At 54.3% G+C, this 15305-nt stretch overlaps 2 protein-coding genes across 4 annotated transcripts in view; one reads left to right on the top strand and one right to left on the bottom strand.

The window, feature by feature from the left end:
* The window catches only part of P2RX3 (purinergic receptor P2X 3), a 30203-nt gene extending 22708 nt beyond the window's left edge, over positions 1-7495 (top strand). The window contains exons 9-12 of the mRNA XM_010952408.3: positions 3791-3884; positions 4129-4194; positions 4800-4877; positions 5318-7495. Of these exons, the coding sequence (XP_010950710.1) occupies positions 3791-3884; positions 4129-4194; positions 4800-4877; positions 5318-5431 (352 nt within the window). The 3' untranslated portion in view covers positions 5432-7495. The remainder of the gene's footprint in view (positions 1-3790; positions 3885-4128; positions 4195-4799; positions 4878-5317) is intronic.
* A 3082-nt stretch (positions 7496-10577) lies between these two features.
* LOC105066944 (proteoglycan 3) lies at positions 10578-14678 on the bottom strand. Of its 3 annotated transcripts, none has more exons than XM_074373018.1 (6): positions 14547-14678; positions 14011-14133; positions 13245-13567; positions 12446-12577; positions 11485-11596; positions 10578-10761 (listed from the first exon to the last, which is right to left on the bottom strand). In XM_074373018.1, the coding sequence occupies exons 2-6, from the start codon at positions 14069-14071 to the stop codon at positions 10703-10705; spliced, it is 687 nt and encodes a 228-aa protein (XP_074229119.1). In that variant the 5' UTR covers positions 14072-14133; positions 14547-14678; the 3' UTR covers positions 10578-10702. The 3 variants fall into 3 exon arrangements, with proteins under 3 accessions (XP_074229119.1, XP_074229120.1, XP_010950709.1); XM_074373019.1 differs by having other exon boundaries at positions 14011-14274; positions 14547-14568; XM_010952407.3 differs by having other exon boundaries at positions 14011-14590.
* Between the last annotated feature and the right edge of the window lie 627 nt (positions 14679-15305).

The following is a 15305-nucleotide window of genomic DNA, read 5'->3' as shown; positions in this document are numbered from 1 at the left end:
CCAGAGGGAACAGACCTCACGTCCATTCACAGTCCATTGATGAGAACTAATCATGGGGCCCCAGCCAGATGCCAGGGGGCTGGGAAATATGGTCCAGCTGTGTACCCAGAGAGAAGATAACCCAGATCCTGGTGAGCCCCAAGCCAGTCTCTGCCACAGGATTGGGCCACATTCCGTGATCCCCACTGGCCACACTGAGTGCAGAAGCCAGGATGCCTGGGTCCTTCCCCAGTCTGTGGCCTGGGCCTCCCTCCCAGAGTGCTGTTCCTCCTCCTTCCCCCCCCCCCCCCGGGGAGAGAACCAGTCTCTGCCAAGCTTCCTCCAAGGATGGGTGGGTGGTGAGATAATGATCTTATCATGCTTATTGCCTCTTGGAAGGCAGGTGCTGGAGAGAAACCAAGTCCGCTTTGGTTTTTTCTCCCTGTTCCCTTCGCATTCCTTCGCTAGATAAATTTAGCCAGCCCTGCTTTGAATGGCAGTGCCCAGGATACGGGCGTTTTGTTCTCCGAGTCCATGTCAGAGCATGTCTCATGGCTGCAGCCTTAGGCCAGGGATGCAAACCTTAGGACCACAGTCCCCGGCTCTGCCCTGCCCCAAACATCTGAGACCCTGCCTCCCACCCTTACCCACTGCCCATATCTCAGCTGCCACGTCTCTCAGACAAGGGCCCTGAATTCTCCAGTGATGTGAAACAGAACACAGGACAGAGAAGGGCTCTGAGATCTGGCTCAAGGGCTGCCTGTGTCCTCAGCGGCCACTCAGAGCTTGGAGGCAGGACCGTACTGGGTTAAGAGTGCAGATTTTGGAGCTGTAAATGTGGATCAGAATTCCAGCTCAGGCAAGTTGCCTTCTCGTCTGTCTCTGCATCTACAAAATGAGTCAGCAGTGCCTTCTTTGTGGGAGTACCTGAGAGGCTGAAGAGAGGTACATATTTTTCTGCCGCTCTATAAATGCAGGTGTGGAGGTGGTGACTTCCACACTTTGCCTCAGGCCAACCTGAAGCCTCCTGCCCATCCCAGATACTTCCTTCACAAATTTCCTTTAAATCTCCTGAGAGGCCTCCTTGCAGAATTACATTCTGGGGCCTCCTCATCTTTGTAGAAAGGATTTCCCTGCTGGGGTCTGTCCTGTTCTCCTCCTGCTGGTGTAACTTGAGTTCACCCTATTTTGCTTTGGTCTGTGAAGCTCTCTGCCACCACCACCCAGACCACACTTACCAGATTTTTAAGGATGGTATGGCCGCTCCCCTCTCTCCTGGCCCGCCAAGCCGTTGTTCTTGGGGTTAAGTAGTTGCCTGTCTTTCAGCCTCCTTCCCAGGGCCACTCTCGTTTTTACTCTGGGTCTCACTCTCAAGAAGATCATCCTGCCTCCCTCGCCTCTCCCTCCAGCTGCAAAGCCCACAGGAAACACCTTCCCAGATCGGGCTTCCCAGACAGTGTTTTCTCACCGAATAGCTTACAGCCTTTTTATGGCCTTAGTCAGGTAACAGGTGCATCACTCGGGTGCACGAGCTCCGGCTGTGCCCAGGCACAGACAGAGGTGGACAGTGTGCCGCCCTCCTCCTGCACTCCTTTCCTGACCCAGACAAACCTCTCCAGGCCCGAGCTTCCCACTCTGTAAAATGGGGATGGTAGGGGCAGGTGTCCTGGGAGGAAACAGCTGGTGGTCTCAAAAGAGGAGACTGAATGAAGGAAACCATTTGCAAAGTTGTATAGCGAGTAAAGGGATGCTGGAAGCCCAGGGAAGGACCAGAGTGGCCACGGGAAAGCTGCCCCCTCCCAGGGTGGCAGGGCAAGAGGAGGGAGGAGTCACAGAGCCTGGAGACACGGATGTGACGGTAGGACAGGCCACTCTACGGGCCCCGGGCCTTAGGTGGGAATTCAGCTGCTGTTAGAGGAGCTGGGAGGCCAAACACCCTGACTCTTCTTCCCTCCTGCCCTCTGGGTGCCTGGGGGTGCCTCCCACTGGCTGAACCCAGCTGGAACCAGAGCGCAGGGAGCTGGGTGGAAGCGGTCTCTGCCAGCCAGGCTCCCAGCCCCTGCAGAGTAGGGCGGAGACTGGGTGTGGAGTGACAGGCAGACTTTCAACCCAGGGATCGGGACAATGCCTCCTGGAAGGGCTGGTCTCAGTGCTCGCCCCCTCCCTAATAGGCCTGCGAGGGGGGCCTGAGCACCCCTGCCTGGGAAGTGAAGCCCCGAGGGCTAAGGCACATACAAGGCCTCACACCGCCAGCAAGTGGTGGAGCCTGACTCCAAAGTTCCCCGAGCCAGAGCAGACAGTGGCCAATATTTTCCATTTAAGGGGGGCTCTTCCCCGCCACAAATGGCCTTCCTCCCATGCCTGCAACCCCTCCCCCTGTGACCTATCCAGGGGCTGGACGGTTTGGAATGCAGACATCCCTGGGAGGGGCGTCATGTCAATTGCTGGACACTTCCAGGGAGTGAGATTCTCAGCCCCCTTTTTGTGCAGGGGGGAGGCCTGGGACAGGCCTGGGGGATCTGTGGGGAGTGGGAGCACTGAAAGGGAGGGAGCTGGCACCAATGTCAACCCCCTCCCCCTGCCAGTTACAGAGCTTCCTGGGCCCTTTGGCGAGCACCCGCTCACTTAATCCTCACCATTTTCCCAGGATGTTGGCATCGGGCGCCTACATCACAGCCTTGGGACAGGAACTCAAAGAGACCACACTTTGCTGCTGTGAGAGTTTTGCCCACGGTGGTCAGAATCACACAGTGGGAAATGCAATGGCTTTAGAAGCCAAAAGACAAGGCATTTCGAATCCTTCCTAACTGTGAGAGCACGGGCAAGTCCCTTCACCGGCACCAGCATCTTCCAAATGGGGCTGTGAGCACCCACCTCACTGTGTTCAGTGGGAATTAAACGTCATCATTCTTCTCAGTCTCCAGCACAGTCCTAGCACCCAGCAGGCCAGACAGAGAAGGCGTAGGGGACAAATTCTTGAGCTGGGGAAAATCCAGCACTGGGTCTCAGCCAGTTGGGTAACCCTGGACCCGTCATTGACCCTGGGAGCCTCATTCGAAAATTAGAGCAGTCACGTCCCTGTATCTCACAGGTTTGTCGAGAGGGTGAATGAGATAAGTTTTCTGAAGGCACTTTTTTAAACTGCTCTATAAACCGCTCTAGAGATCAGTGCATGTCTTCAGCAATATCACCAGCCAACACGAGTGAACACTCCCTGGGTTCTTACTTTGTTCCAGGCACTGTTCTAAACCCCTCACACATGTGGTTTCAGTCCATTTTCATGGCAACCCTTTGAGGCAGGACTTCTGTATTATTCCCACTCATAAATGAGGAAATTGAGTATCAGAGAGGTCAAGTGACTGGCCCAAGGTTGCACAGCTGGCAAGTTGCTGAACTAGGCTTTGAACCCAAACCTGTAGAGAGGGAGGCCCCCGCCGTGAGCCAGGCCCTGGGACACTCAAACAGATAGAACTGAAGAAGCTGGAGTCTAGCAGGGCTCACGCTTTCACATGCATCAGAATCATTTAGGGAAACTATTTAAGAGGCAGAGTCCGGGGCCCCACCCCCAGGGATGCTGATTCCATGGGTTCGGGTGGGGCCTGGGAATCTACCTTTTTAACGAGCCCCCAGGGTAATGCTTGTGCAGGAGGTCAGCTAACCACACGGGAAGGACAGTGGCAGGTGTCCCATCACCGAGCATCAGTAAGGGCTGCTCGGTAGGTTAGGGTCGTAGGGCTCTAGAGGACCCTGAAGGTTCAGGTGGGAGAGACAGGAGCGCGCAGTGGGACCTCCCTTCCCCTCTGGCCTCCAGGTTTGCCAAGTACTACAAGATGGAGAACGGCAGCGAGTACCGCACGCTTTTGAAGGCTTTTGGCATCCGATTCGATGTGCTGGTGTACGGGAATGTGAGTCCTTGGGCTGGGAGGATGGGGTAGACAGGGGAGGAAGCCCAGACCAATCCTGGGCTCTAAAGAGGTTCCTCTAGGGGGGGCAGGGTCCTGCCACTGCCCAGCTCTGAGACCCTCGCTGGCCACATCTCCACAGCGGGTGAGGCCTGCTGACCCACCAAGAACCCTCGGGCTCCGTGGTCTCCCTGGCTGGGAGCCCAAGTCCAGCCTGAAGCCTCACCCCTTGTCTTTGTGCATACAGGCCGGCAAGTTCAACATCATCCCCACCATCATCAGCTCCGTAGCGGCCTTCACCTCCGTGGGAGTGGTGAGTTCAGCTCCTCCACGCCCAGACAGGAGGCCAGCAGGGCGGGGCTCTGGCTGGCAGAGGTGGGCGGGAAGTGACCCCGGTCAGCCCTCTTCTGCCTAGAATGTGAGCCAGTCTCCTCCACCACCTCCCTACTGGGTCCGCCCGGGCGTGAACATCTCCAGTCTGGGAGAGCTCTTTACCTCCATGCTCAGCCTGGGAGGCGCAGGCGCTCCACCTGTTACAAAGTTACTGCTCCCCACGGTGAGGACGGGGAAGGAGACGCCAGGGTTCCCAGACCTGAGAGCCTTAAACAAGGAATGGAGCCTGGCTGGCAAGGCAGAGACAGAGACCTGCTCCCAGGAACTGTACCCCCAAATCCCTCTGCTCCTCCCACCAAGTCCTCCACTCCCTCTGCATTTCGGATTGGGGCTAGTCCGGAAGACATTCTGCAAAGCCCCTGAATGTTTTTCTAAGAGGAACCAGCAGTCAGTCGTCACTGGAGAACTCACCCCGACCCCTGGCCTCTGTCTGCCCAAGGGGCAGTCCTGCCCACTGCCCGTGTTTCCTGCTGCCCTGCTCCCACCCTGCCGCCCCTCCGAGCCACCCTGCCTCTCCTCCTCCAGGGGACCGTCCTCTGTGACATCATCCTGCTCAACTTCCTCAAGGGGGCCGACCAGTACAAAGCCAAGAAGTTTGAGGAGGTGAGAGGGGGGCCCACGAGAAAGGGACAGGGCAGGGGAGGGGAGCTGGACCCCGGGACTCTCAGCTGCCCACCTTTTGGGGGCTTCTGAAAGGGGAGTACATTGGGCCTCAATGCCTCCCTGGGGTCTCGACAAGAGGGGGTCTGGCCAAGAGTGGGCTCTGTGGAGAAGCCTGGGGGCTCTGTGGTCATCACCGTCAACATCCCCACCCACTCATTTCCCCTCTCCGATTCTGGAGCAGGACAAATCCCTCTGCGGGTTGGCTCAGGCTTCTGTTTGCCCTTGAGGTGCATGAGAAGAGTCTTGGGGTCACTCAGACTTGCTTCAGCTCCCCTAGTGACCAGGCCGTGAGCCCCGACCGAGGAGCCTGTCCCCTGGGGGCCCACAGGAGGACCCTGCCCACAGTCAGAGCACGATCACACCAGCCTTTCTGTCTGCAGGTGAACGAGATGACGCTGAAGATCACAGCCTCGGCCAACCCCGTGTACCCCAGCGACCAGACCACGGAGGAGAAGCAGTCCACAGACTCGGGAGCCTATTCCATTGGCCACTAAAGCCTCTCCCCTGGGTCCCACTCTCACCCTGGGGCTCCAGGCCTCCCAACTGGGGACCCCACCTGGGCAAGGAGGGTGGGAGAGGGGAGGGGCTCTCATTTTTGCTGCTCACCCCATGAGGCCACAGCCAAGACCAGGTGTCTGGCCTTCCCGGTGCTCTACAGACAGGTCCTGCTCCCTGCTAAGACCTCGTCTCACCTTCACCCCTGATCTCGCCCCTGCCTGCTTCCCAGAACCCCCAGGGCAGGAGCACCCGAGTCATCCCCTTTCCAAAGAGTAGAGACAGTCATAGTAATAACCAGTGGCCACAAAGGCCGCCCAAGTGCCAGGCACGTCCACACACATTATCTCATTTAATCCTTAGAATAATCCTATGAGGTAGATACTAGTTTCCCTATTTTGAAGACAAACTGAGGCTCAGAGAGCCTGAGTCATTTGCCTCAGGCCACACAGCCAGGAAGCGAGAGGATTTGAATCCAGGTCTGACTCCCTCCATCACCCACACCCTACAAGGAGAAAAAGAACCCCAGGGGGCGTCTGCCCTGCTGCTCCAGCCTCATCCACCTTGACCATGATGAGTTCAGCTTCATAAAGAGGAAGCCCCATGCTGCCCCCAGCAACTCAGGCAGGCCCCATTTCAGGGGAGACCAGTCAGACAGGAGTGCAGGGGCTCCCTCTTTCTGACTTGGGCAGGTCCCAGATTCAGAAGGAAACAGGAGACGTAACTGTCCGTGAAATTTTCCTTCCCTCACCCCAAGCCAGAGAAGGGGCCGCTTTCACTCTCTCTGGGCCCCTCCACATGCTTACTCAAGTCCGGGCCCCTTGCTCCCGGAGCCCAGTTAGCACTGCCCTCGGGCGGGTCAGGACTCCTGGCGGTTGGTCTTCTAATGTCAGAAACTAAAGGCGCTTTAGGAACCGTCTTGTCTGAGTCTCTGGCTGACAGATGAGCAAACTGAGGCCAGAGAGGGAAAATGACTTGTCCAGTGCCACATAGTTAGCGGCCAAAAGGGAACCAGGTGTCCTGCTGGCAGGGAAGGAGGCAGGAACAGGAGTCTGGGAAGGCCGTGGCTTGCCCACAGCAGAGGCCCAGGAATCTCACCAGGGCGGAGCTCAGGAGCAGATCCAGGTTTTCTGAAGCCTGAAGTGCATGCAATGTGGGTCTTTTTTTTTTTTTTTTTTTTAATCCTACAAAATTAGTATTAGAAGGGGCTTATGCAGTTGAGCAGCCTGGAGTGTAAGTTTCACTGGCTTCCCGGCAAATCCTCTGGAAAGGTTGGAGTGCAGGCCGGATCTCAAGGTCTTAGCAGAGATGAGCTGGACTGCACGTGGAGGGCTGGCCCCTCTACGAAGTTGCAGGGAATGGGGAGGGGGCAGCTTGGGGAGTAGTTTGGGAGAATCAAGCTGTCGGCACTTGAAAAGGCCCAACCCCAATCATTCCCCCAGCCCAGGGGAAGAAGGGGTTAGCGTCCCCCACACAAGGCCCACTACCCCTTTCCCCACTCAGCCTTCACTCCAGCCCCATCCTCAGGATGGTGGGGTAACACCTTCCCCAGGGCAGCCTGGGGAATCAGGCAGCATCTGGAGATCTGACCAGCAGAGGCATCAGTGAAGGCAGCACTCAGTTCTCCAATCAGGAGCCCCACAGGTGTCCCCAGTGAATCCAGCTCTCAAGAGGCTGGGTCGAGGCTGGGGTCACAGGGAGGTTCTCTGGGGAGGAGACAGGCATCTCTGTTCTGGGGGGACACTTTCCTCCAGCCCCTCCCTTCCCACCGGACTGGGGTGGTCCTCCTACGGGTTCATCAGCCCATCCTGAGCCTGAACTCGTGTGTGTGCGAGCCTGACGTCCTCCCCGCACCTGAACTTGGTTATGGCTCCGTGTGCAAGACTTAGGGCTGATATGAGTAGTCACGCCGGTAGCTAACTCACTTCTGCTGCATCACTGTGTACACAGCACAATCACCAACATTGTCACATGGTCCCTCACACCAACCCCGGTAAGCTCGCTATGGTTTATCATTAATCCTATCTGATAGAAAGTGAAATTTACAATACATGGAAATCTGAACTGGAACCCTCACTCATGTCTAATGACATCTCAGCATAAAAGCAAATGTTCAGTGGTAACTTGCCACAGCCCAGCAATGGGTTAAATGTGTTACAGACATTGTCTAATTCAACCCTCCTTGTATAGAAGAAATTGAGGCTAAGGGTTCAAAACTGAAACGGTAGAGCTGGGACTTGAACCCAGACCTCTCTGACTCTGGGGTCTGGGATCTTGACTTCTGTGCTCCATCTGCCTGGGGGAACCTAAGGAATTGGTTGGCACCTTTTCTGTACGTGTTAGGCTAAGCCAGGCTTTGCTGCAATAACAAGTAAATTGCAAACCCGCGGGATTTCACACAACAAAGTAAGTAGGTCAGGCAACGCCCTCCATCTGCTAGCTATGCCATCTGAGACACATGGATGCCAGATCGCCATGTCAGGGAAAGGAAGAACTGGAGGGTCACAGATGATCATCATTTAAAGGCCAGGCCTGGAAGTGGCTTATAGCACTCCCAACCACACCGCATTGACCAGACTCAAGTATCATGCCGCAGAGCCCAACTTTACTGCAAGGAATACTGGGAATACTGGCAAGAGAAGATGGGGAACACAGCAGTCTCTGCTTCATTATCTCCTTTTTAATGGCCTCCCTTCTCTACAACCCCCGATTCATGACCACTAACAGTTGCGCACATCATCTCTTCCTGTGTTCCTTCTCACAAAATCTTGTTCTCTGCAAGTTACCAATCAATCTCCCAGAGGTATTAATAGATAACACACTCAGAAGTTTCTTCTAAGATTATTTGCTTCGTAGTCAAGGGCTATTCAAGACTGAAAAGCCTTAAGCAGCCAAAGGAATGAATATATAATGGTTGAAGTTGAAGCCTAATGAGAGACCATAATGGATATTTGAGAGACGTGTTATCTACGCTGGCTTGCCTCAAGCAAGCTTCAGTTTGGAAGGGTCTGAGCACCATCCCTCCCTTCCCCTCCCTCCCTTTACTTCTGGTCTTGGCCAGGAGAATATTGGGTTACTGGGATTAGCTAGAGCCCCTTCCCCATCAGGGAGATAAGTGGAGGCTGATAAATGGGGGCTTGCCATTCAGTCCTGGAGCTACCTATGCAGAGCTCATCCTTCCCACACCGCTCCCCCCACCCCCCCACCCCCACCCCCGCAACTGTTTCTCCTTCTTTTAGAAGCAGATAATCAAGAATTAGCTTGTTGCAGTACACAGTGCAGGGACCTGGGTGGGGGCCTGACCCCAAGGCAGCCCCCCTTCCATGCCCTTGGGGAGGCTGACATGCTGTGATTTGGAGCTTCCTGACCCAATCTCCATCCAAGGCAGGTGGCCAGAACCCTGTGTTGAGGACAGGCCTCTTCACCTAGAGGCTGTCCCTGGGCCCAGCATGGGTGAGGTTCCTGGCAATACCAAGGCCCATCTTCATGCTGCCAGAGGCCAGCTCATGTTCAAGGGACTCTTCCCTGCTGCTTGGTCACCAGCCACTCCCCTTGGGGTTCTCCCATCCCATCCTGCTCCTTCAACTCCAGCACCTTTAGAAACAAAGTGCATCTGGGGAAACTGTTCATTTTGTTCCTAAAACTTCACATCTCATCAGGTGGCTGAACAGATACGCACGTGTACACACACGAATGTAGACCTGTACACAGGTATGCTCGGACACACACTGATGTGTATACACACTCCCAAACACACTGGCCAAAGACACAGAGGTACACACAAATGCATGCACACACAGATTCCGGCGCGGAAGCTACCCAGATACACACACTCAAAGAGGTACACAGGGAGGGTGAGTGTAGCTCAGGGGTAGAGCACGTGCTTAGCATGTACGAGATCCTGGGCTCAATCACCAGTACCTCCATATAAATAAGTAAATAAAAACCGAATTACCTACCCCCCCAAAAAATTTTTTAAAGAGGTACACAGGCATACAAGTATAACCATAAATAAAGATGTATAAAATGTACACACAAACAACACACAAATACATACTGACTCACACACAGATTTATGCACATTTACAAATACAGATTCATATTTACACAGATAGACACGGGTATACACACCAAGATACACACACACCTGCAGAAATATTTCTCCCTGTGCCCCACGTAGAACCACACCCTCAAGAAGTCTCTCTCTCTCTTTCCCTCTCTCTCTCCCACAACCCAGGGCTCTCTGCCCTCTGAATCCTCAGTTTCAAGTCTGAACTTCCTGCTGCATCAAGCCCAGATCCTTGCTGGAGCTCAGCCTGGAGCAAAGAGCAGCCACGGCGTTCTCTCTCAATGTCCCCAGGGTCTCAGAAAGGGAGCAGCAGAGGAGACCTGGGGCTGCAGAACCGCGCGGCTACCAGATGCCCTGGCTTTGGCCCCAGGCCCTCCTTCCCAAGAGGCAGTAATGTGTGTAGGCTGGGGATGGGGGAGAGGACGAAGGATGGGGGGGTGGGAAGGGTCACAGCCACCTTCCTGGGAATGGAGTGGGAACCCCTCTCAGAAGAAGCTGGGTCCCTAGAGCTCACCCCCATGTAGCTGGGAGAAGGAACACGCAGGCCATTATCAGAGGTGAAGAAGCCGCAGGTCTCAAGGCGCCGGCTGCCCCCAGCGACTATTTCTCCTTCCTTCCAAGTGGTTATTGGAGCAGTGGGAAGGAACTTCGCTACTCCACCCAATTCTTGAATCAGCGACAGTGCCTTCACTTTGCAAAGCCATCCCATTCCCACCCCACCCTGCACCCCAACCTGAATCCCCACACCCCACCAAAAGAGCTCATTCCCCAGAGCCTGTGGGGACGGGTGGAATCCTTGGTGCCAGGAGGCGCCAGGACTGAGAAGGGCGTTCAAAGAGGAGACTTAGTCCTGCCTAGTCCACACTTCACCCCCAAGTGGCCCTGCAGCCAAACACCCCAGGACCCCGCCCGCATCCCACCCCACCCCTGTCCCACCCCCACCCATCCGGCACCCTACTCCACCATCTTTCCTCAAAGTCCCACCCCACTCCACAAAGCCAGAGTGAGTACTTCCAGGACTTTCCAACCCAGAGGAGTCCCCCAGAGTGAGCAACGAAGAAACAGGAGTCAGGAAATGCTGTGGGAAGTCTGGCTTTATGACCTGGAGAGGCTGGGAAACAAGAGTGCCAAGGGTGGGGCAGGGGCAGCCAGGAGGGTGTGACGGGAGAGGCTCCATGGCAGAAGTCTACGTGCTTCTGGCTTAGAAGGCGCAGACAAAGGGCAGACGACGTTTGCATCGAGCTAGTCGCCAGTGACCCCCTGTGGGTAGAGAACACAGTGATGTCAGCTGCTCACCTGAGTGTGGCCTGTGCCCCGTCCTTCCCTCCGCAGGCACCTCATGTGTCTCCTTTGCCTGCCATCATGGGGCTCTCTCAGCCGAGTTTCCCCCACACCCCTCCTAGCCAACGTTTATTGATCTCTTCCCTTGCAGGGGCACTGTGCTCAGGGCTTTAATATGGACTTAATCCTCACAATGACTCCAAGAGGTCGGTACTATCATCACCCATTTCACAGATGAGGAAACTGAGGCTTGGTGGGAGGATAACTTGCCTGTATCTCAGCTGGCAAGTGGCCAAGCCGGGATGTACATGGCCGCAGTCGGACTCTAGTCCATGTGGTCCTAGCCACTGAAGTAAGCTCCTTCACATCTGGCAACCATGCTGTTCAAAGCTGGTGAATTATGTCAGCCATCCCTAATTCCCAATTCTTCCTTCATCCACACCTTACATGCACATCTGTTACACCCATCTGTCCCATACTCACTCCTTGTTGCTGTCATATCAGAGGAAGGAAAGGAGTCCCCAGGCCCTGAGCCAGCTTTGTCTGGACAGAAAGCCCCCATCTAGCCCCCACACTGGACACCCCATCATCTGAGGAGAAAGGTGTGGGTGTGGGGACGTGTGTACGGGCAGCTCAAAGGGACGCGTGTGGGAGTTCACCTCACCACCCCTTCCCCTTGCCCTGGTGCTCAGCCCTCCTCACCTTTGGTGCACAGGGCCACACAACGGCCTCTCCCTTGCCCAGGCTGCCCAGAGGCCCAGTATCCAAAATTCCAGCGACTCCCATCAGTCCAGCGAAATCTCCTGCACCGAAACTAGAGAAGAGATAGGCGGGGTCAGAGGGCAGAGGTCCAGGAAGACAGACAGATTCTGGGGCTCCAGAGGATGCCCACTGAGTGTCACTTCCTGACACTGTGTCTTCTCTCACCGCCCACTTGGCTGAGAGCCAGGTACCTTAGAGACTCATCCCTGAGGGTTTGTAGACAATGACAATGGAAGAGCAACCATCACTTTCAGCTGCCACACAGAGTAGGCGTCTCAGACTTTACTGTGTATCCATATCTTCTAGGGATCGTGTTAAAATGCACATTCTGATTCATGAGGTCTGGGGTGGGACCCAAGATTGTGCATTTCTAGCAAGCTACCAGGTGATATGGATACTCTTGGCCTGTGGACCACAATTGAGTAGCAAATATAATGGCACTCCTTCGTCCACAATCCCAGGGCCACTCTGGGAGAAGAAGGACCCCACTCAGAGACAAGGCAATTTGGAGGAAGCCATTCAGCTAGTAAGGGACCAAGCTGGGTACAGAATCTCCCTCCTGACACCAGGGGTGTGCTGGTAAACGTTTAACAACCCGCTCTTGGGGAAGGTGAGAGGCAGAAGGAGGAAAGAAACCTGGTTTGTGATGATTGCCAGTTTCCTTGGTGTAAATAAATCCACCATGGCAGATTTCAAGCTGCAAGCAGGAAGTCACTGAACATGGAGCTAGACAGAGAAGCCCACAACCAGTTTCTCCTAAGTCAGTACCAGCCAGCTGCAGTGCATCACTGCCCACCGCTCTAAGGTCACGTCAGCTGCTGGGTTGAGATTTGATGCCAGCAAGTTCCATTGAGGCAATCAGAAAGAACTTTCAGTGCCTGGGAGTTGACCCCTCACTTACCCAGCCCCTGATGAAGGCTCCGATCCAGACCTGTGCTTGGTTGATCCCACAGGCAGACTGCTGGATGCGAATGTTGAAGCTGAGGTGGTGGATGGAGACGAGGTTGCCTCGGTAGCACCTCCTGCAGACATTCTGCACAGAGAAGAGGTGGCGTTGGGAACCCACTCTGTTTTGCCTTGAGTCCCTGAGTCTCCAGGAGAGACCCCACATGCCTTTTCAAGTCAGAAATCAGGGATCTGTTGTCCCCCCCCCATCCTGTCTCTTGCCCCTTTATTTGTTGCTAGGAACGTCTTGCAAAAAAATAATAAGACTCAGAATAACTACAGCCACCATTTACTGAAAATTTACAACCACCCGGGGACTATTCTAAATACTTTCCATGTAGTATTTAATCCTCACCGCAACTCTAAGAGGTGGTACAACACATCTCTGTTTTACAAATGAAGGAAGACACAGGAGCCCTGACAGGTGAAGTGGCTTGTCCATAGCCCATGACAGGACGTAGCACAGGTATATGTAATACCAAAGCCTTTTATATAGATCAGTGGTTCTCAAAGAGCCGTCCCCAAACCAGCAATACCATCACTGGGAATTTGTTATAAATGCAAACTCTTAAGCCCCAGGCTTGCTAAATCAGAAACTGAGGGGATAGGGCCCAGAAACCTGTGTTTTAACAAGACTTCCAGGAGAGTCTGATCCATGCTAGGCTTTGAAAACCACTAGTCTAAATGATAGGGAACAAGAGATTAATCCACTCTCTTCTCCTCAGGTCCTCCGCAGTAGCCTCCTTGCCACTTACCTGAGCACTCCTAAACCTCCTTGGGGTCCGCACCAACAGGAAGCGGCGGCAGGTCTGGCACCCAGGACTGCGTGGAATTTGAACTGTGTCCTCTTCCCTGGGGCACTGCAAGTCCTTGTCTAGGGCTCCTGGGTCTGACTCCATGGCCTCCTCATCCTCAAAGGTGTCTTGACAGCTGGAATTGTTGGCCTCTTCTCCCTCTCCTTCTGACTCAAGCACCACATCTTTCAGAGCCAACTCTCCCTCCTGTTCCCCAGAGATTTCCAGATCCTGGCTCATGTCTGCTTGTGTCTCTTGGCTGCCCAGATGAAGGGCATCATTCTCTGGGAAGAAGAGGTAACGGCCATCAGGTTGAGCTCTCCCTTCTTCCAGGACCACGGACAGCTCTGGCAGCCCCACTCAGCCTTCCCAGAGGTGCCATCTGGAACCAAAACTGGAAGGATTTCCAGGGGGTTGGACAAGGGGAGAACTCTCACATCGCACAAATGCAAGAGAACGTGACACTGGCTGACACCACATGTGTATTTTGGGGGTGGGAGGAAGCACCTGTGAAAAGGCCTTCATCTTCTCAGGTGGGTGTTTTTCCTTGCAAAGGAGCCCTGATAGAAAGTTCAGGTCACAGTTCTGAGTCCAGGAGAAATCTAACTAGAGATGGGCTGAGTCAACTGAAGAGGGGAGGCTATGGCCCTGGCCCCACGGGAGCCAAAAAGATGCAGGAAACAAGAGAAAAGAGAAAGATGGATGAGAAGGGGAGGGGAGGACTTACCCAGATACAGAGCAGAAACTGTCCCCAGCAGGAGGAGGGGCAGGAGCAGGTGACCTTTCATGTTCACTCAGTCTCAGACAAAGACACAGCTTCACCTTCCCTCCTTGGGGATGTTCTGTATGTCTGCACAGACCGTGGCACACAGTGGAGACACAACGTTTGCTTGACTGGTTGATTAAAGAGCAAACTAACTAAGAAGTTCAAAAAATAATAATAAAGGACAAACTAAAGGGCTTCCTTCTCCTCCAGTGAACAGCCCCTGAGCTGGAGAATCAGAAAAAGAACAGCGGGGTGTCAGCTTGAGTACAGAAGTCCTGAAAGGTCTGTCCCTGGTTCCCGGAACAGCACTCGGCTCAGACCCTGGCCCCTGCGGGAACAGGTCCGATCACACTCAGGGCCAGTTTCACTCACACAGCTGAAGAAGAAGGAAGGACAAATGCTATTATGGTCCTAAGGACAGGCCTTCCAGGCCGTATAGTGTCCAGCTTCTTCCCAGGCCTGGACCCTGCTCCCTGGGCAGCTGAGGAAATGCTTACCCCCGAGAGTCTGAAGCCTCCACTCTCAGTGCCTCTGGCTGCTGGGGCCCAGAGGTGGCCCTTATACTGGACTTTTGCGGAAGTAGGAAGAGGCCAGGATGATTGCCCCAGGCTTGGGGAGGTGGGGGGCAGTAGAGCTGATAAGAGGTTGCTCAGTCCTCTCACCCCTGGGCTCTGCTCTCTGCTGGGACTTTGAGGACCTGCCTCCTGCCATACATTGGTGCCCAAACACCCTAGGGTGCTTGAGAAAGCCCCAGATGACTAGGCATTGTTATTGTCTAGGCATAATTATTATTAGTGCCCTTAAAGTATCCCAGTCTGCGTTTTTTGTTTTTTTGTTTTTGTTTTTGTTTTTTGCAGAAGGAGGTAATTAGGTTTACTTATTTATTTATTATTTTGATGGAGGCACTGGGAATTGAACCCACGACCCCGTGCATAGTAGGCATGCACACTCCCACTGAGCTATACCTTCCCCCACTAAAGTATCCCAGTCTGAACGATGCTCTTTAACCCCAGGAGCAGCCTTCCTCTGGTCAGAATTCCAGCAAATGAAGGGAGACCACAAAGGGAGGAGAGAGGAGATGAAGGGAAGCCGCAGCCTTCCTGAGCATTTATCACAAGACCAGGTACTTTCTGTGCATCACGTCCCTGAGTCCTCACCTTCCTAACCTCAGTCCCACGAGAGTATATGATTGGCCCTACTTCGCAGGTGTGAAGGAGGAGATTCAGAGAAAGACAGTGACTTACTGGGGTTACGCA

This window comes from Camelus bactrianus, chromosome 10 (assembly GCF_048773025.1).
Source record: "Camelus bactrianus isolate YW-2024 breed Bactrian camel chromosome 10, ASM4877302v1, whole genome shotgun sequence".
NCBI classification, from domain to species: Eukaryota; Metazoa; Chordata; class Mammalia; order Artiodactyla; family Camelidae; genus Camelus; species Camelus bactrianus.
This window is presented reverse-complemented; position numbering and strand designations above follow the sequence as displayed.